The 20,446-nt window shown below is 36.8% G+C and overlaps 1 protein-coding gene across 2 annotated transcripts in view; it reads right to left on the bottom strand.

The window, feature by feature from the left end:
• Positions 1-400: 400 nt before the first annotated feature.
• RhoGAP71E (Rho GTPase activating protein at 71E) overlaps positions 401-20,446 on the bottom strand; it is a 38,358-nt gene continuing 18,312 nt past the window's right edge. Inside the window, exons 16-27 of one of the 2 annotated variants that reach the window (XM_080180112.1) lie at positions 15,537-15,857; positions 15,035-15,120; positions 14,459-14,536; positions 7,189-7,298; positions 5,941-6,017; positions 4,939-5,061; positions 4,615-4,698; positions 3,702-4,251; positions 3,046-3,524; positions 2,237-2,901; positions 862-1,985; positions 401-532 (exon numbers count right to left, since the gene is read on the bottom strand). In XM_080180112.1, coding sequence (XP_080036238.1) covers positions 4,126-4,251; positions 4,615-4,698; positions 4,939-5,061; positions 5,941-6,017; positions 7,189-7,298; positions 14,459-14,536; positions 15,035-15,120; positions 15,537-15,857 — 1,005 coding nt within the window. In that variant the 3' untranslated portion in view covers positions 401-532; positions 862-1,985; positions 2,237-2,901; positions 3,046-3,524; positions 3,702-4,125. Of the gene's footprint in view, positions 533-861; positions 1,986-2,236; positions 4,252-4,614; positions 4,699-4,938; positions 5,062-5,940; positions 6,018-7,188; positions 7,299-14,458; positions 14,537-15,034; positions 15,121-15,536; positions 15,858-20,446 lie in introns of both variants that reach the window. The other variant, XM_080180111.1, reaches the window with a different exon arrangement.

The following is a 20,446-nucleotide window of genomic DNA, read 5'->3' as shown; positions in this document are numbered from 1 at the left end:
TCTCACCAAGTAGGGGGGAAAATGGAAAAATATTTAAAGAACTCTATATTTTATTTATTTTATCCCTCCTACCACACATTTTTTAGTTTTTTTTCACCAAAGAGGGGGGGAAATGGAAAAAATGTTTTCAGTTTTCTTAATTTTTTACATTTTTTTACCCTCCAACCACTTATTTTTATCCCCCCCCCCCCCCCCCTGAGTCGGGGATCCCATGTAGAATATACACCCCTGAAATAGTATCAAGTGTTTTGTTAAATTCAAGGTGTCAAAGAATTCTAAAAAAAGACTGAAGTACTGCAGTAATGGCCAATCAATTTCCCCCACAGCAGTCTGGAAAAAGAGATATATAGTGCAATCTTTAGAGTAGCTTTGCTACAAAAAAAAAAGCAACAACTAAAGATTGACAAGTATAAATTTATTAATAAATTAACACTAGAAATGACGACACTTTACAGTAGAGTTTGGGAGCCACAAATATTCTTCAGTTTGGATTCTTCAAAATATTTGCTCCTGCCCCCTTTACTTCTTGAGTCTGGGTATTTCAAAATATATTTTTTTTTTAAATTTGGGTTAAGGAATTTAAAATTATTGGTTGAAAAGTTGAGAAACCCAAAGTTTGATAGCCAACTAATAAGATGATGTGGTTATAAACTTGTAGTACCAGTGTAATTAAAAATCCATTGTCCCCTCCTCCCACCCTGCTAAAACTCCAGAGATTGTGTTTTCTTTGCCGTTCAGCCATTTTGCAGTATCTAAATCATTTTAAAATCTTATTTTACAAATCTTACTTAATCTAAATAATTTTAAGTGTATTTAAAGTTTTAACCTTTAACGAAAGTTTTTAAAAAAAATTTAAAATACCCAGATCTCAAAATGAGTTACAAAAAGGCGCACAGTGCGATATTTTAATTTAATACTTATTATTCAATTTTGAAAATTTCTAAAAATTAAAAATGAATGGAATTAAAGTTTGACTGAAAACAAGTTAATAAATATTTTGATACAGCTACTGTGACCTTTCTTAAAGCAACATAGACACAATCAATATCAATTTCAACTATAATTATAAAGATAATTATGAATAAGAATTAACAAAACTCATTTTTTCACCATACATAAGAATTTTGTATCAGCCGAAATATAAAATTATCTACAAAAAATTGGATTTTTTTGTGTAATATAAAATAGGTCTAGTATCAATAATTCGTACAATGAAGTAATTTTTAAGGGCTCAGCAGCTGAAGCCGCAGTCGCAAGCACAGCCGCTGACCTTCTATATTTTAGAAAAATCCGCAACCGAGTCGCTTTGAATTAACTGAGCCAATCAGCAGCTCCTGGGCTGAACTAAAAATAGGCTACTGCTAAAAAAAAATATAAAAAATCCAACTTTTTTGTAGTCAATTTATAATTTTTACACAGATTAAAAAAGAATACAAGTACAAATAATTTAATTGGCATCTGAAAATCACTGAATATTTTTACCTTAATATTTTATCATTAAAAAAGTTATATAAAAGCAAGAAAAGAAAAGCTTAAATCAAATAAATGCCATTACAAAAATTGTTTCAAATCAAATCTTTGGTGCAACTAAATAATGTATTTTTGATAAAATACACATTTTTATCTCAGGATCTTATAAACTAATTTAAAATTAAAATGCTTCTTTTAGAGAGTAAATAAATATAAAAAGATACAATAAATAAATATAAGAACTATGAATATATACAAAGGCAAAACTGGGTAAAATAATATTTAAGACGGTGGCTAGAGGTATGAATTACAGTAAATATAGGTGGCTCATTACAAATATCTTAAATTAACGTTAAAAGTTTATTTATGATTTCTTCTTTGGTAAAATTTTGTATGATTCTGAATATTTTAATGTGTATATATGATGTATAAATATTTTCATAAAATCTATCTTTATATCTTAATTATATATTTTTAACTATTATGCTAAGTAGGTAAATTGTTTTTTTTTATTTCTACAATTTTTACATGTATGACAGAATATTCAAAAAATATTCAACTTTTTTTTTACTTTGCACTTTTCTTTAAAAAAGTTCTTTTATGAAGTTTTAGGGGACTAAAATATAGCTTCCCTAAAAACAAATGCTACTCGTTTCAGTCATCTAAGGGATCTTTAGGTATCTAACTATTTTTTTATGTTTGTAAAAACATCTAAAAAGATTTGAATTATTTTTAATATTCTGTCAAAACTACATGGAAAAAAAACCTGCAAAACTATTTGAAAGACATGTGACTTGATTGATTGATTATTTTGATGGGTTATATTATTCTGTAGGGGTTAGGTTCAGTCGTTTCATAGCTTTAATTATGCCATCTAGAGGTTTCAAATCAAAGGATTTGTTGGAATACCAATTAATTCAAAAAGAATATGAATTTTGAGAAAATAATATTCCTTATTGTTTAAAAAAGTTATTTAAAATCTTCAATTTCAAACCTAAGATAGAGTATAATAATAGCCATGAAAATATATATATGAAAATTTGCATAAAATGCCTTCTTTCATTTGGTTTAAAAATATCTGAAAAAAATAAATACACAACTTACCTACAAAAAAATTATAAATAAATGAGTTGAAATAAAATGCTTTAAGTTTAAAATGCAAAATAATCTGAGGTGTTAAAAAAATTACAATAAAAACTTAAATAACAGTAAAAATTAAAAAATATAATATAGGTGAGTTAAAAATTAAATAAATACAACCATAAAAATTAGAGTATAATTTTAAGTGCACTTTAAAATAAGGCAAAAAAGTAAATAATGAAAAAAACAGATCTTAACTAGAGGATTAAAAACATAATTTCTTAAGTTTTAAAATCAAAATTATATTTATTCCTATCTTATAAAATGCTTTAGTAAAAATGCAATATGAACCTCATTTACGATTTTAAGAGATAAATATATTTATTTGTTCTAAATCTCAATACACATAAAATTGTTATTTTCTTGAAATAAAAACTATTTGATGTATTTTTCAAAATTTTTACACAATTAAATATGTTTATCTCTGTTATTGACCATTTAGCAAAAGAAATGACCATAATGAACACATTGAAAGAGTAGATGATGAAAATGAAAAAGAAGCAACAATATCTCACACTCCCAGATCTGTTGAAATAAATATACTAAACATACATTTCATACAAAATTATCTTGATAAATATTGTACACTATACAGTACACGTTTCGGTACCAATGGTACAGACAGACAAGTGTAATAAATTAAATCTGGGAGATTTAAACAATTGAATGTGGCATGTACGCACTGAATACAATTAGACGCAGCGTGCGCGCACTAAATACAATTAAACGTGGCATGCGCGCATTGAAACACAGCATATGAACAATAAATACAATGATTTGGCGCGGCATGCGCGCACATAACAAACTTGCAGCAACAAACACTTGTGACAATATTTGGTTTGGCAGATTTTTTCATTAAGAATAATAAGGCAGCACGTGGTCATTGTACACACAATACACATACGTTTTAAGAACTACCCATGGTAACAGAGATTTTTCAATCAAAAGTCTAACCTGAAACCATTGTTTTCTACCTATTCAAATTAAGTATTAATTTATTTAAAAGCATTGTGAATGATGCCATTTCCGTATACTTTCAGCAACTTATCAATAGTTTTTAGATAATAATAGTTTTAGGTTAGATTTTTTACTTTTAAAATTCTTTTTACCACGCTGAGTACTTTATTAATTCAACAGCAGGTAGAACACATGTTTTAATAATAATCAGAGGGCTGTTGCTCATAAGTAATAAGTGTTAAAATGTGGATTCCTCTAACAGGATATTCTTCAATTATTTGGAATGTAATTTTAAATTGTATCAACAAGAACAAAATTAAAGTATAAATGCTGCCGCGTATGATAACTGTTGATCTAACAATATTATAGCTACTCAAAACTTTGAAGGCACATCTTACAAAATATTATGAAAAATTGTAATATCCTAGATATAAGTTAAGAATATTTTGTTATTATGCAGGTTCTTTCATTTTGATTATATTCAACAAGCAGGAGGATAATTAGTATGCGTAGTGTTTCTAATCATTTTTTTTAGGCCAATAAAACTGGGGTTGGAACTCAGATCCGCGGTAAAGATCTGGACGAGGTGGTGTGAACCGGAGTTGAGGCGGCTAGCGGAGTTTCTGCTCCGGGCGGGGTGCAGATATCCGGGTAGTCGAAACTACCACCCCGACTGTGAAGGCCCTGAAATATTTCTATTTATTAACACGTGGCTTTTAATTCAGAGAATTATTTCAGCATTTGATCTTAATTTTATAATGGAAAATAGAAAGAAAAATCTTTTTTTTAAGGGGAGGGGAGGGAAAGGTTAAAGGGTTGTCTCCCACCCCCCCCCCCCCCCACTAAACAAATTTCGGAGAGCTGTATTATATCTTAAGTACATTTGATTATCGCCCTTCCCTAAAATAAAAGACCTTTGACGCCCGTGTGGTAAACACCTTCTTTAACATATTATAAGAGCCGAGCAAAGTGAATTTCTCCCATGGACAGATTAAACGCCCAGTGCAGTGGTATAAGGAATCTTCACACAAAATGACATAAGCTTACCTTGTGACTATCATGTGAATGTGTTCTGGACAGGGAGGGAGTGTTCCCCTCCCCGGAATTTGTTCTTTTCAACGCAGGTCCACTCTTAAAAAATATATCTTAGAAGTTTATTCTATTAAGTCTATGATTTGAAGCTTTGTAATTTTCTTTATTTGTAAAAATAAATAAACAAGTATCTAGTTATTTTTAAGCTATTTAATATTTTTCTGTGTTTTTTAAAAGAAATACCTATGTAGTTTCCAACGGATCCAAATCAAGATAGATTATTTTTAAATAAAATGTAATAGTCTAATAGAACTATGAGATAAGGAAGGTTGTAATTACCTGTGCCTGTCCCGGATCCGCACCCCCATTCTCTTTATCCTTCCTCTTGGAGCTAGATCTGCGCACCAGCCTCCGCTCTTTGTCCTTGTCAGATAACCTACGCCGCAATGCGACGGCTCCTCCCTGTTGAAAATATAAAAGTCGTCTTATTATTAATTTGAGTAGAAATCTATCTAATCTTCATACCTGACCATTTCTATTTTTCTATCCATCTATTTATTATGCCTGGTCAGTCTAACTATTTAATTTCCAAATTTTTTCCCCCACAATCATTCTGTTTATCTTAATAAACTAGGTACATATCTGCCAGTCAGTCTGAATGTCTATAAATCTATTTCAATCAGTGTTTCGGAGCCGGGAGCCAGGAGCAGCAACATTTTTGGTGGAGCCGGATCCAGAGCCGTATTTTTCGTTAAAAACGGCTCTGGCTCCAGATTAGCTAAAAATGATTTTTTAGTGTAATATTATAATTTGGCAACGGTCTATTTCCGTATGATAAACTGAAAAACTATTGTTACTTAACAAATAGACACACATCCTTCTACTTTTATACAGCTATAATCAAATAAAAGCAAAATATTTAATACTAATTATTCTATTTTATCAAATTCAATAGTGAACAAAAATTGATATATTAATTTTAAGGTAGGAGCCGTTGCCGTATTTCCAGATACGGCTCCGCGGAGCCGGAGCCGCATCAAAATTAAACGGCTCCGACACCCTGATTTCAATAATTGTCAAATAAAGGTCTGCTGTTATTAAAACATGTGTATTTTTCTGTCTGTCCGTATTGTTGTCTGTCCCATCTACAAACCAGTCTTATCTGCCAGACTGGAAAAATTGTCCTTCCAGTTTTCCAGGTATTTAGGCATATGATAACCTATCTTTCTACCTGTTTGTACAACTATCTTTCTAGCCATTTTCTATCTATCTATCTATCTGTTTACCTTGTTGTACAACTGTCTATCTATCTAACTATCCATTTTCTATCTATCAGCTAACCTGGAAAGGTTGACCATCTGGAGGTTTCCCAGTTATTGAAACAGCAGTCGAAGCGCTTTGATCTAATTTCTTCCCTGCATATCATGTGAAGTTTTATATAAACAAGGATGACAACATCCATAAAAGTGAAGCACTGAAAAGGTAGGACAAACAGACATGAACACTTATATAGTATCAGAACTGAATAATCAGAATATAAATGTATAAGAGTCGAAGCAAAATTTTAAGTAAATTTGTTGAAAAACTGCTTCATACAGGATAATGTTTATGGACATACTTACATATTTAGGACTTGATTATAGAGTTGCTTCGCTTATAACATTATACTTTGTTGTCCCAGGAATCAATATACAAAAAAATCAGATCAACCGGATGATTAGATCACATAAAAATTTGTTGTTAAAAAGTAAAAAAATCAACATAATTAAAATGTACGTACGGAAATTATAGAGTTGCTACGCTTTCTAAATCGAACCTAACTACTAAAGGAATCACCATGCAAAATTTGAAATCGATAGGCCAATTCTAACATGCCTAAATTAACAAAAAAAGCTATCCGTTACGGACGGACGTACATACCGACCCTAAATATAGAAAAGCTTCGCTTTTAAAAAGTAGAAAGTAGGCATTTTTTGATTAAAATTACAAGTCAGACTATATTTCCAATTTTTACTATAGATCAAACGATGGTGTTTAGCTATTTATTGGAGTTTTGACAATTTAGAAGATTTAACAAGTAATATGTTTAATAATGCTAATTCTATTGAAGAGCAATTGCAAAAGAAGTTATTATCCTAATAGTTTTGTAATGGGGGGAGGCGGATGTGCCACTTTTTGAAACCAAAACTAAAAGTCAAAGGAACTCAACTAAAAAAAGAGTTACAGGTCTGAGATTTTGCATGGCAGTTGCTTTATAGGGGTACAATATGGAATTGTGAAGAAACGGCGGCGCAACCGCCGAAAACCGCCGAGAAAAGGCAAAAAAATTTCGGCGGGAAACGCCGGTTTTCGGCGGTTGCGCCGCCGTTTCTTCACAGTTCCATATTGTACCCCTATAAAGCAACTGCCATGCAAAATCTTAGACCTGTAACTCTTTTTTTTAGATGAGTTCCTTTTTTGACTTTTGGTTTTGGTTTCAAAAAGTGGCACATCCGCCTCCCCCCTTTATTGAAGGGATTTTCCCCCTAAATTATTCCCTAATACTCATTTTCATTTTATTCAAATATAATATTTAACAACACATTCCTGTAAGAGATGTTTGATGTGGAGGCGGCGGTTGGTTTGTCGCAGGTTGTTGTTGTTGGAGGTACAACAGCTGTTGTGGGTCAACCTCTGTTGGACCCAAAACCACAGCACGCCTAGATAATCAAGGAGAATTATCAGATAGAGAAGGGACAATGGGCTGTATATTACAAAAGTCCCCAAACTTTTACAATAGGTTTTCTTATCCGTAGGATTAACAACTTTGGGGACTTTAATGGACTTTGATTGGTTGGATCATTAACTTGCTGTGTTCAAACGATTCAATCATTAATTTTAATCTACTTAAGGGGTAATTTTGTATATCATCATGGGGGATGTACAATGTACATCAATTTATCGGCCATTGTCTTATCCCCTTTAGATCCCTGGTATTCATTTAGATTAGTTGCAATACAAGATAACAACAATTTTAAAGAAAATAAGTTTCATGTCATAAGAAAGAGAAACAGATTTTTTTTATCATTTATGCTTTAACTTGTAAATCATAATAAAATATGGATTTAAATTCATTTTTGATAAAATTGTCAATGAATTAACTAAAACCTGTACAGAAAAATATCTTTTCTGAAAAAGAGCTACCAGTCTAGAGATTACCAAACACACGCCAAGTTACTTTAGAATATGGAATAGTTAAGGGGGGGGGGGGAAGTTTTGACACATTTGCGTAAACAGTGAGTATAGGCATTATCTTTGGACTGAGAGGGCAGGTTATTAGGGTTATTAGAGCCCCCCTACCCCCACAACGAGCCCCCCTGCTCCCGCAACGTGACCCCCCGCCCCCCCGTCGTGTACCCCCTCCCCCCCGTCGTGACCCCCCTCCCCCCCATCGTACTACCCCTCCCCCTGCCCCCCCTATCATCAACAACTCAAGCTATAACTGCAGAATACTACAATGGAACATCAACGGAATTAGTAGTAAACTTGATGAACTATTAGATTACATGGAGAAACGCAAGGTTCTTGTGGCGGCTGTTCAAGAAACTAAACTTACAGCTAAATCTAAACATCCTAAAGCCCCTGAATACACATTCATCAGACAGGACAGAGGTGTCAACAAAGGTGGCGGACTTGCTTTCCTTATTCATAAGGAAGTTTGTTTCACACTCGAGAAAACTCCTCAGAGCCTGGAACAGGATCCACACATTGAGTCAATGACCATCAGCATTCCAGGGGAAGACTCACCCCTGTTTATACGCAATGTGTATATTCCACCACAGAGTAGTTGCAGCCAGGGATATATTCCATCACTAGATAATCTCTTCGACAATCTTGGTGAAAACTACTTTGTCTGTGGCGACCTAAATGCCCACAATGAACTATGGTTAACTGGCTCAACACCTGATGCCAGAGGTAATGCCCTTGCCGACATCGTTACAGGGCAGGACTGTGGTTTTCTGAATGAAGACCTCCCTACCAGAGTAACCAGCACTTCATCAACATCACCAGACATATCCATCGCCTCTGCTAGCCTCTTAGCTACCTCCAAATGGCAGGTAGAAAACAGACTAAGCTCAGACCATCTGCCTATAATTATCAGTATTACAGCTGAACTTAAAAAGTTTAATTCTCGCCCATCTACCTTCATGAACTTCTCAAAAGCTGACTGGCCAAAGTTCCAATCCTTCACTGAAAATATTTTTGCTAATGCCAGAGAAGTCACAAATATCCACCAAGCTGAAAAACATTTTAGAAAAACCCTCCAAAAAGCCTCTAAAAAATTCATTCCTGCTGGCCGCATCCCCAAAAATCTTAAATGCTCTTCCTACCGAAGCTGTAAGACTGATAGAGAACAGAGACAACATCAAGAACACCGACCCAGCTGACAATAGAATACCTGATCTAAACAAAGAGATCAACAATGTCATCAACAACCATCGCAAAAACAAGTGGCAGGAACACCTTGCCAGCTGTCAGGCGGGTTCCAAGAAACTCTGGAAAACGATAAAAAGTTTAAATAACCATCCACAACAACCAGAGAACCAAGGCATTGCATTCAAAGGCATTTCAAACCTGATATCCAACCTCTTCTGCTCCCTGGTGACTCTCTTATCCTTGGAGACTTCAATGCCCACGACCTGCTCTGGCATTCTAACATTCAAGATAACAGGGGTTCTGAATTAGCAGATGAGATTGGAAACTCTCCTTTTGGGGTTCTAAATGAAAACACTCCAACCAGAGTCCCATCCAACGGCTCTGCAACATCCCCAGACATATCAATTGCTTCAACATCACTTATAAACAGTGTCGAATGGAGAACAGAAACAAGCCTTGGTTCTGACCACCTACCTATTATAATTAAGATAAGCACCACCATCCAGCCTATCAAAAACGACTTCAGAAAATTTGTTAACTTTAACAAAGCCAACTGGAATAAGTTCAATACCATCACTGAATCAGATTTCTCGAAGTTAAATGAACCAACTAATGTACACAATGCTGAAAAAGAATTCAGGAAAATAATCAATAAAGCTTCTAAAAAATGTGTTCCTGGAGGCCGCATAAAAGAAATCATACCTGAAATCCCAACAGCCACTGCCAACAAGATCAAGACCAGAGATGCTATCAGAATTAACAACCCTAACTCTCCTGAAATAGCCATTCTCAACAGAGACATCCTTAAAGAGATAAATCAACACAGGAAATCTAAATGGAGAGAAAAGGTAACAGATATCAAGTGTTCAACTAAATTATACAAGTTAATAAAGAACTTGAATGGTAAGAAGAGTAACTCTAACAACAACCAAGCCATCAAATTCAAGGGAAAATACCTTACATCCTCCTTGGATATTGCAGATGGTTTCAACAAACAGTATACTTCTGTAGTCCGACATCAGAGCTCCAAAAATTCTAGAGTTATCTCTAAATCTATCAAAAAGAATGAACTTGATGAAAACATCTCTTTCACCCCTGAACAAACCTGGAAAGCCATAAAAGCCTCTAAAGCCTCAAAGGCCGCTGGACCTGACAACATCACCAACCTACACTTAAAACACCTTGGACCAATTGGAGTTAGTTACCTAACTAAAATCTTCAATCTATCCATGACCACCAGCGATATACCTGACATTTGGAAGAAATCAGTCATCATTCCACTCCTTAAACCAAATAAACCCTCAGATGAATCCGACTCATTCAGACCTGTTTCCCTTCTTTGTCCTGCCATTAAGATCCTGGAAAGACTTCTTCTCCCATCATTAACTGAAAACCTTAACATCCCTGTCTTCCAACATGGCTTCCGGAAAGACCATAGTACAGTAACAGCTCTCAACGACTTTAATGAGCAAGTTACCAATGGTTTTAACAAGAAATTATCAGCGAAACCTGATAGAACAGTTCTCCTGCAGATCGACTTAAGTAAAGCATTTGACATGGTAAATCATGACAAGCTACTTAAGGACCTCAATGGATCTACCTTACCTCCGACACTTAAACGTTGGTTCTGTGGCTACCTTAAAGGCAGAAAGTCCCAGGTAAACTTCAGAAACACTTCTTCTAAGTTCCGTAATGTAAGAGCAGGGGTTCCACAAGGGGCAGTCACCTCCCCTATCTTGTTCAATTTCTACCTTCGAAACCTACCACACCCCCCAGAGAACATTCAGGTAGTTCAATATGCTGACGACATAAGCATTTATGCCACTGGAAATCCGATACCAAGATTAGCTGAAACCATCAGCAAATACATTCCAGCAGTCCTGAATTTCCTGGAGGAGAGAGAGCTTAAGGTGTCACCAACGAAATCTACAGTGACCCTTTTCACAACAGATACCAAAGAATTCAACATCAAACCATCTATATACATGAATAATGTAGAAGTTCCCCATGAACAAACACCAAAACTCTTGGGAGTTACATTTGATACAATGTATTGCTATGCTAAACATGTGAAAAATGTAACTGACACAGCTAAGTCAAGGGTTAACATGATGAAATCCCTAGCTGGCTCCACCTGGGGCCAAGATCAAGAAACACTCAGTACCACCTACAAATCTATTTGTAGAAGTGTTCTAGAATATGCTGCACCAATATGGACGCCTGTCATATCTGATACCAGCTGGGATAAACTTCAATCTGTACAAAATCAAGCTCTCAGAATAATTACAGGCAATCTAAAGATGTCTTCAGAACCCCATCTTCATAGAGAATCTAAAATTTTGCCAATTAAAGATCATTGTGAAATGATTTCAAAACAGTTTCTCCTGTCAAACTTTGTTTCAAACCATCCTAACCATAAACACACTTCAAAACCCCTTCCACCAAGAAAAATCAAACCTTCTATTCAAACTTACAGGCCTAACATAATTAGTCATTTACCTGTTACCAAAGACAATCTTAAACGTAAAACCAAAGAAATACATACCAAAGAAGTCAAAACAATTCTATCAAAATATCCACCAAACAAAGTCTTACAGAGAAATCCCCCAGAAATCAATATAGAAGAGAAAAGACTTCCCAGAGCCACAAGAACACAACTCTCTCAATTAAGATCTGGATACTCCAGACTTTTGAAGTCTTACCTTCACAGAATCAACGAATCAACAGACGACAAATGCCCCAACTGTAAAATACACACCCACACTACTAACCACTTGTTCAACTGCCCTCAAAATCGTACCAACCTAACTGTTTTATCCCTATGGACTCAGCCTATCCAGGCGGCGAATTTTCTCAACCTCGACACGGGCATAACTTGAACTGAACAGAAAAAGAACTGTGATGACAATTCCTGCTGGAGGCTTATCAATCAATCAATCAATTCAATAACAAAACCTACCTGAATGCAAAGGATATAGCAACACAGTTCAACAAGCAGTACACTCCACCTTCTGACAAAAAACCTCTCCAAGCACTTAGGAAAACTCTGAGAGCCATGAAGAGGAAAGCCAAGAACCAACCAATCATTTTCACCCCAGAACAGACCAGCGCAGCTATCAAGAAGGCTAAGAACTCCAAAGCTCTTGGACCTGATGACATTTCGCCTCTCATGCTTAAACATCTCGGACCACATGCAATCAAATTTCTCACCAACATCTTCAACAAATGCATGAAGGACTCTGTCATCCCAAGCCTGTGGAAAACTGCCAAGATCATCCCCCTCTTAAAGCCCGGCAAATCTTCAGACCTTGGACCAAGCTACAGACCTGTTTCGCTCCTTTCTCCTGCAATAAAGATCCTTGAAGCTCTCCTACTTCCCTATGTAAATGAAGCTGTTCAACTTGCCGATCACCAACATGGTTTTAGGAAGGGCAGATCAACCACAACTGCACTCCAGAGTATTTTAGACCACATCAACAATGGTCTAAATAGGAAAAAGCCAGTACACAGAACCGTCTCCGTTGCAAACGACCTGTCCCGTGCCTTCGACACGGTTGACCACCAGATCCTGCTGGACGACATAAACCAACTTAACCTGAACGACTACATCAAGAAATTTCTTTGTTCATATCTCAGAGGTAGGCAGACATATGTAATGTTCCGTAATTCCAAGAGCAAATACAGGAAAGTCAAACAGGGTGTCCCACAAGGAGGTGTCCTGTCCCCTGTACTTTTCAACTTATATATGTCATCCATGCCCTCACCACCTGGCTCCATTAATCTTGTATCATATGCAGATGATGGAAATATCCTAAACTCCAGCCCTGCTATCGAACCTATAGTCAAGGAAATCAACATCTACCTATCCACACTTGACACATGGTTCAAAAGTCGAAATCTGAACATCTCACCCTCTAAATCTTCGGCAACCCTGTTCACAACAAGTTCCAACGAAATCAACATTGAACTTGGTGTTGAAATAGCAGGAGAAAGTGTACCCACGGTTAAGAAACCCAAGATTCTTGGTGTTACATTTGATGGTTTGCTTACTTTCAAAGAACACGCTACCAATATGAAAACATCTGTACAGTCCAAGAACAACATCCTTAAGGCATTGGCAGGTAGCAGTTGGGGCAAGGAAAAAGAGGTAATTGTCAATACTTACAAAGCTATTGGACAGTCCACCCTCAATTACTGCGCCCCCATCTAGACACCAACACTAAGCGACACAAATTGGAAACACCTTCAAACTGCCCAAAATGCAGCACTCAGAGTCGCCACTGGTTGCCACAGAATGACGAACATAGACCATCTGCACTCTGAAACTAAAGTCATGCCTGTGCGGCCCCATTGTGAAATGCTTAGTAAGCAATTTTTACTTGGCACACAACGGGAAAATCATCCCAACAGAACCAACCTGAACAGACGCCCCCCTCCACGGCAGATGAAACAAACCCTTACATCTAAGTTTGGTAAAGAAATTAAGAAAATTTCTCGTCCTAATCTGCCAGAGAAGGAATACAAGTCAAGGTTGAAACAAATTCACACCAAATCAGTACAAGAAGTTATCAAAAACCTTGATAACAATAAAGTACTGAAAACTAAACCTCCAGACATCAGCAAGACTGAGATGAAGCTGCCTAGGTCAACCAGATCAACACTAGCACAGCTGAGATCTGGTCTATTTGAACAGTTACAAGGCCCGCATCGACAGAACTGTGACAGATAAATGCCCTAACTGTGACAGTTCCCACACCACCACTCATCTGTTTAACTGTCCAAATAAACCAACGAACCTCACAGTCGGAGACCTCTGGAAAAACCCTGTTGCTACGGCCAGATTCCTAGACCTGGCAACAGCTGATGATGAATCTACATGAGAAGGACACGGGCTAAATGAATGAATTAGGGATAAAATCATTCTTAAATGAAGGGTTTTCCCAAGTTTAAAGATTTTTTGGATAGGCCTCCAAGTTCAGGAGCTGCAGGCCTCCAGATCCTCTCTGTACAGGTAAAAATAAAAATAAAATTTTATTTTTGAAGAGTTAGAAGTCAAATTATGAAACAAAATATGCATTTTTTCTTCAAATATGTAAATAACATTCAAAAATATGCATACTTTGTTTCATAGGTTGACTTCTAACTCTTCAAAAAAAAATTTATGTTTACGCAAATGTGTCAAAACTTCCCCCCCCCCCCTTATCGCAACGTATTATAGACATCTTTCCGCGGATATCAAAATAAATGATTAAAAGATAAAAAACAAGTTTTGTAAGTCCCGAAGGCCCAGGATAACAAAACTGGTATTTATTTTATGAGTTTTATTTTGATATTCATGGAAAATTGTCTGTAAATTAATGCTTTTTCAGTTTGGCTGAGAACTGGTTCTAATCCAGCGGTTATCAATCAATTTCGAAGCGATACTGGAAAAGTTTTATGATACCTTTCAGGTGATAAAGTTTGAGGGGTTTGTCCCAATGAAATAGGTCTTCCACTACTGGCTAGTAAGTTCGGATCATTCCTAAATATTATAAGCAGTTATCTATCTATCGTGTCCAATCCATCGATCTGTTTATCCTCCAATTTTAATTAAATAAGCAACTATCTATCTATATTTCATTGCATAATTTTTCCAGTGTATCTTTTATATGCCCTGCGTGTGTATGTCTATCTGAATATCAGCTAACAATGTTAATCTTTAATCTATTTATCTATTTAATTTACCTAACTTTAACTGTATCTAAAATTAAGGATTCATTTAGATAAAAACTAAGCTAATCTTACTATATCTATCTTGCAACTGTCCATCTATCTAACAGTTATGGTTCAAGTATAGAAGTGTAACCCAAACAACTGCCTGGCCCAAGTGGTGAAAACCTTATCGTCTGCAAGCAAATTGATTTCTGCTCTTTTGTAAACAACTTGGCTGAGTCTATATTTCCTACGCTAATGGGTGATGTTCTAACTATCCAAACAGTCGCATCTATATGTCCAGCTGGCGACTATCTATCTAAGTTACCTAACTCTTACAGTAACCAAGCCCGAGGGTTCAGACAGAAACCAATCTGACCGGGCTTTCATCCGTTCACGCTGTCTCATATGAACCTGAAAAAAGTATATTCCTGTAGTGATAAGGAAGCTTTAAATCTGTGGATGTTGTCTGATAGTTAGTTCAATGGGTACTTAGTCATTTTAAGAAAGGAGCAGGTAGATTGTGCTAAAATTCCGTAAAGGTGTGAGTTTTAAGGCTTAAATACAGTAGAAGAACGTTAAAATTTATATTAAATTTAAAAAAAAATATTTTGGTCTATAGTTCTTTTCAATAAGGAATACACACATTTAGTGAATATTATCGTTCTACTACTGTTTTGATTTGAGGCCTTAAAACTTACACCTTTACGGAATTTTTGCAGAACCTAACCCCCCCCCCCCCCCACCAACACCTTTGTAAAATACGGTTTCCTTAGACAAATGGGCATCTCTACAAATAGGACTCTAATGTTAAGTACGTCCAGCCATACCTGTGGAAGACAGGCCGCTGACTTGTACTCTGATGCTCCGGTCCCCATAATTTTTCCGCCACCCATCCTCCTAGCACCGGCACTCCCCCCAGCCCCTCCCCCGCCACTCTGCAGCCTACTCATGGTAGCTGACCGCTCAGAATGTGTCGGGGAGCTGATGACGTCACGCGGGTGGTGGTGGTAGTCACGTGGTGTCTGGTTCACAATGATGTCATTGGCGGAGGAGTTGTGATGGTGGTGGGGGGATGGCGAGACTGAGGTGGTGAGGGTGGGCGAGGGGGGCCCACTCACACCGTGCTCCAGGGATATGGAGAGGCGGCCCTGCAAAATATTTAATTAAAATGTCTGTTTCTTTTTATCTGTCTAGTTTTCTGTTTTGTTTATGAAATGTTATCCTATAATATCATATTATTGATCTATTTCTTTGAAATTATCTATCATTTTTTCAATCTGTTTCGGTATGTATTTCTTGTATTCCCTGGCAAGTTCGAACCCATTAATCCCTGTTTCCTTACACCAAATTTCCTAGAGAATGAGTGTGTTACGCGGCATTCCTAACTATCTCCGCGCGGCGCGTGGCTTGTAAACGGACAAAAGAAACGCGCACTTTTCCTTTGATTAGTCCCACGTGAGGAGCTACGTGATTGAAAATAATGTATTGCTTGAATATACATGCGCTCTGATGTGTGGAATATCTCAAATAAGCCTTCCTGCTTAGTTTGACATCATATGTGGTAAGAATTTATCTTTAATTCTTGAAAAACAAGCGTAGAATGGTATAATTTTATGAAGAGATTCAAATCATTAATTTTTCAATAAATAGACCATTTAACTGCTAAGTTTTGACATACGAATATTTACTTTTATATTATTGATCATTTTATTCTAAAATTATCAATTTCTGATGCGATTTAATATGTTTCGTGCCAATTTAAAGTTTTTTAGAAATTTCATATTTTTTATTAAATTGAAATCACGCAACCTCGATGTTACAAAAATATTTATCATTAATTTTATGTATTTAATTCTTATATTTTTGTTTTAGACTCACTGTTTTCATGGTAATAAATACACATTTGTAAACTTCGCTATGTTGGTCATTCGGAGGGCTTGGAGATAAGATTTCAAGAACGGCTAGGCATGCGTTCCGAAACAATGAAAACAAGACAGAACAGATGCAGCTAAGAACATTCTGTGAAGTTTTGTAAATGTGTTGGTTGTGATACCTTACCACACATTATTATTATAGTCATAATCAGTACAGTTAACTTTAGTGACAATTATGGGTCCTAAAAAGAATAAAGGTGAACAGTTGAGTAAGCGGCTGCGTCCAGCCGTTGATGCACTAACCAGTGAGCTAAATAGAGTGATGAAGTTGGTCAGTGATACTTCAGAACTTAATGTTAGACATCTCACTAAGGAGTCAATCCTTGTCCACGACAAGTTCGAAACGTTCAACAGCATCATGGGCGGTTTTTGGTTTGAGAATCCAAGAGCTTGATGAGTTTAGTGACATTTATTCTGATATAGTTACTGTACAAAAAGACTATAGTGCCTTGAAAGATGCTCTTGATGCTATAGAAGAGCTTAGTGACATTCAAAGTGTTGTTGATGTTGTTGGTGATAATTTGCCTAACCATCAGGCTGAACTTTATGATCGATGTTTGAAGATTGTGAAAGTTATTAAAGGGCCATATTTTCCCTTGCCTGATGCAATTATAAACACCTTGTCTGCTTTGATGAAACGGCTGGCTGAGGTTAAGCTTGAACCTGTGAAGCCACCCATGACGACGGCGGGTGCCTCGACAGCATCGCCATTTGTGTCACCGTTTGGCACATCACAGTTCGCCGCCGGTTCTATGTTCACGCCAGGATATATGAATCGTGTCGCCGAACGTCTTCTTCCATCTTTCGACGGCCTGGAAGCATCCTACGTAAGTTTTAAAGACACTTTTAAAAAGCTTACTGTAGGACAAGACCCGTCGTATTTGCAGTTATTGTTGAGCAGTGAGAAGGTCTGTAGAAATAAAGAGCTGAGACTCCAATTAACTCAGATTCAATCGCATGAATCTCAGTGGGCTTACCTTGACGCGCGTTTCAAGTCAAAGACACGTCAGATGCTCTGCCTTTTCAACCAATGGGAGAAGAAGTCTAAACCGTCGGACTCCAACCAGATTGTGACTATGTTAGCAGAGTTTGGTGGTGCAGTTAGCCAGCTGGAGCAGCTGACTAAAGATGATGAAGATGATGAAGTTACCACTAGCCAGTGGTTGACTGTGATACTTCTGGAAATGTTATCCAAGAAGTTGCCACGTGATTTTCAAGATAAGCTCAATTTATCATTGGGCTCGATGGATGTCCTAAACGTCCCAAAGCTGTTGAAGATTATTGAAGAACAGCGGGGCGCCATTTTGATGAGGTGTTCGACTGATATGGACACCCCCTCTAAGAAGAAAGGTAACCCTGCGACAGCCGCTACCGCCGTAGGTAAACCTGGTAAATCTAAGATGAAGCAGTCATGTTTTGTTAATGGCTGTAATGAGATGCACTTACTTTACAAGTGCCCAAAATTTCATGACCTGTCAGTGCCAGACAGGAAGAGTATTGTGGAGAGCGCTGGATGCTGTTGGATTTGTTTGCAGAAAGGGCATAAATCTGTGGATTGCCCGAAGGCAGATGTAATAGGCGGCTGCAAAGTGGACAATTGTGGTCAGGCCCATAACAACCTTGTGCATGAGAGTGTTGATATGGCTGCCGCCGTCTATGAAGTACATACTTCCCCTGAGGCGAACCTAATGTTAATGTTACAGCAATTAGACGTCATTGATATTAATCGCCAGAAGGTCCCAGTGAACGCCATGTGGGACACTGGTTTAACTACTTCAATGGTAACCCAGTCACTTGTTAATAAACTTCAGTTACCTTTTACTGGACGTTCAGCAAGAATTTCTCTAGCTGACGGTGAAGTTAAATGTTTCCCGACGGTCAAGCTATGTTTAGTTGATCGACACAAGAATTATCACATGTTAGAACCTGTGGTAGTGCCTCTCATTGGTCCTGAAGAGGCGATCTGCTCCATAAATCCTGTGGAGGCAGCTGTTTTGTTTGATATGAAACCTGAAGATTTTACTTTGGTTAATGGGCAGGTTGATTTGCTCGTAGGGCACCTGCACCCATCGATGTTTCCCTACTCTGAACGTTCAGTAGGAGAAACCATGCTTTACTCCAGCCTGTTTGGATCTGGATATTTTGCTGTTAGTGCTAATGGTTTAGCAAAGAGTAGGTATGTTGTCTGCTCAGATTTCGAGTTGGAAAGTGAAGCTATAGGGTTTTTAAAACCAGAAAGCTCAGATGTTCAGCCGCAGCCGACTGTTGGTGCTGCTTGTGATGCTATTATTGAACCTGTTGGTTCTGCTTGTAACGCTGCTGATGCACCTTTTGGTTCTGCTAGTGCTGCAGCCGTTGACAACCTGGCTACGGCGGGTGTTGCCGTGGTTATTACTGATAATGATGTTAGTTGTGCTGCAGTTATTCCTGATGATATTGGTAACGATACTGTAGTCGTTGATAACTTTGTTACGGCGGGTGTTGAGCCGCTGAATGATTCGGTTCCAGCCGGACTAGAGCCGACGGGAGTTTCGGTTCCGGCTGGACAAGAACAGATCAGAGTTTTGGTTCCAGCTGGACAAGAGCCGACGGGAGTTTCGGTTCCAGCTGGGCAAGAGCCGATGAGAAATTCGGTCCTGGCCGGACAAGAGCCGACGGGAGTTTCGGTTCCGGCCGGACAAAAGCCGGTAGATGATTCTAAGTTTTATAACAGCCACACTTTTATTACGTGCCCTGGTGGTGTTATGAATCAAGAATTGACTTGGTTGCTGCCAAGCTTGCCGCCCGACACAGGGTAAGAGGCCTGCAAATGGCGGGTGGAAATATGGCGGGTGTTGCCGCCAGAAAGTCATTGAAATTTTTCAAACCACACATATCTAATCTACAACATAAACTATTATGTGAAAATGATCTTTAAAGAAAAATATTACAAGTTATATGTTGAGCTTGTGAAAGGAACCTAAATCGGTTCTGTAAAGAATAAGTATTCATTATTCAACTAATTTTATTGTTCATACCTAAGCACAAAAATTCTACAAAACTGTTTAGACTTTTAAAGCAGATTCTAAAAAGATTTTGTTTCTTTAAGTATGATTTGAAAAGCAAAAGTTCGTGTGTATTAACTAACAAATGAATTTTGCAGAATAAAAATACCTCGAAAAAGTATTTTTTATGGTTCACGTTTACTTAAAAAATGTTATTTCTCAGATTCTCATATGAAATAATGCATTAAAGTAAAGAACACAACATGTAATATTATTATGATAATGTTTAAAATATTCCTCGTTATTATTTTAAAAGATTATCGCAAAAAATCAAGATATTTGTTTAAATTTGTAAGCAAATCAAAGATTTTCTTTCATTCCGGAGGCAGAGATTCTTAACAATTCATGAACAAAAGTTTTTTTTTGTTCACTCCGGGAGCTGGGATTCCTATTAATCCACGCGTAAAGATTTTTTTCATTTCGAGAGCAGAGATTCGTAGTAATATACGTACCTAGCGATTTCGGACAATTTTAAACCTTGAGAAAATACTTTTAGCAATTATTTTCCTAGGTACATATATTTTCGTTCATGTTTAAGCATTTATAATAATGAACACGATGTATGGTATTATTAAAATATTGATTATTATTTTATATGAATGCCACAGAATTAATTTAAGATAAACCATGCATATTTTAAATTAACTCTACCTTCATTTTTATCGCATATATTAAAATACTGCTTCAATGTATTTTTTTTTAAGAAAGAAATGGGTAATTTCATCATTTCTTAAGATTTATAAGTAACGCAAATTTTGA

Source organism: Acartia tonsa, chromosome 12, assembly GCF_053477335.1.
Source record: "Acartia tonsa isolate MP-2025a chromosome 12, ASM5347733v1, whole genome shotgun sequence".
Classification (NCBI taxonomy): Eukaryota; Metazoa; Arthropoda; class Copepoda; order Calanoida; family Acartiidae; genus Acartia; species Acartia tonsa.
Note: the sequence above shows the minus strand (reverse complement) of the source record. Positions and strands in the feature narration are given on the sequence as shown.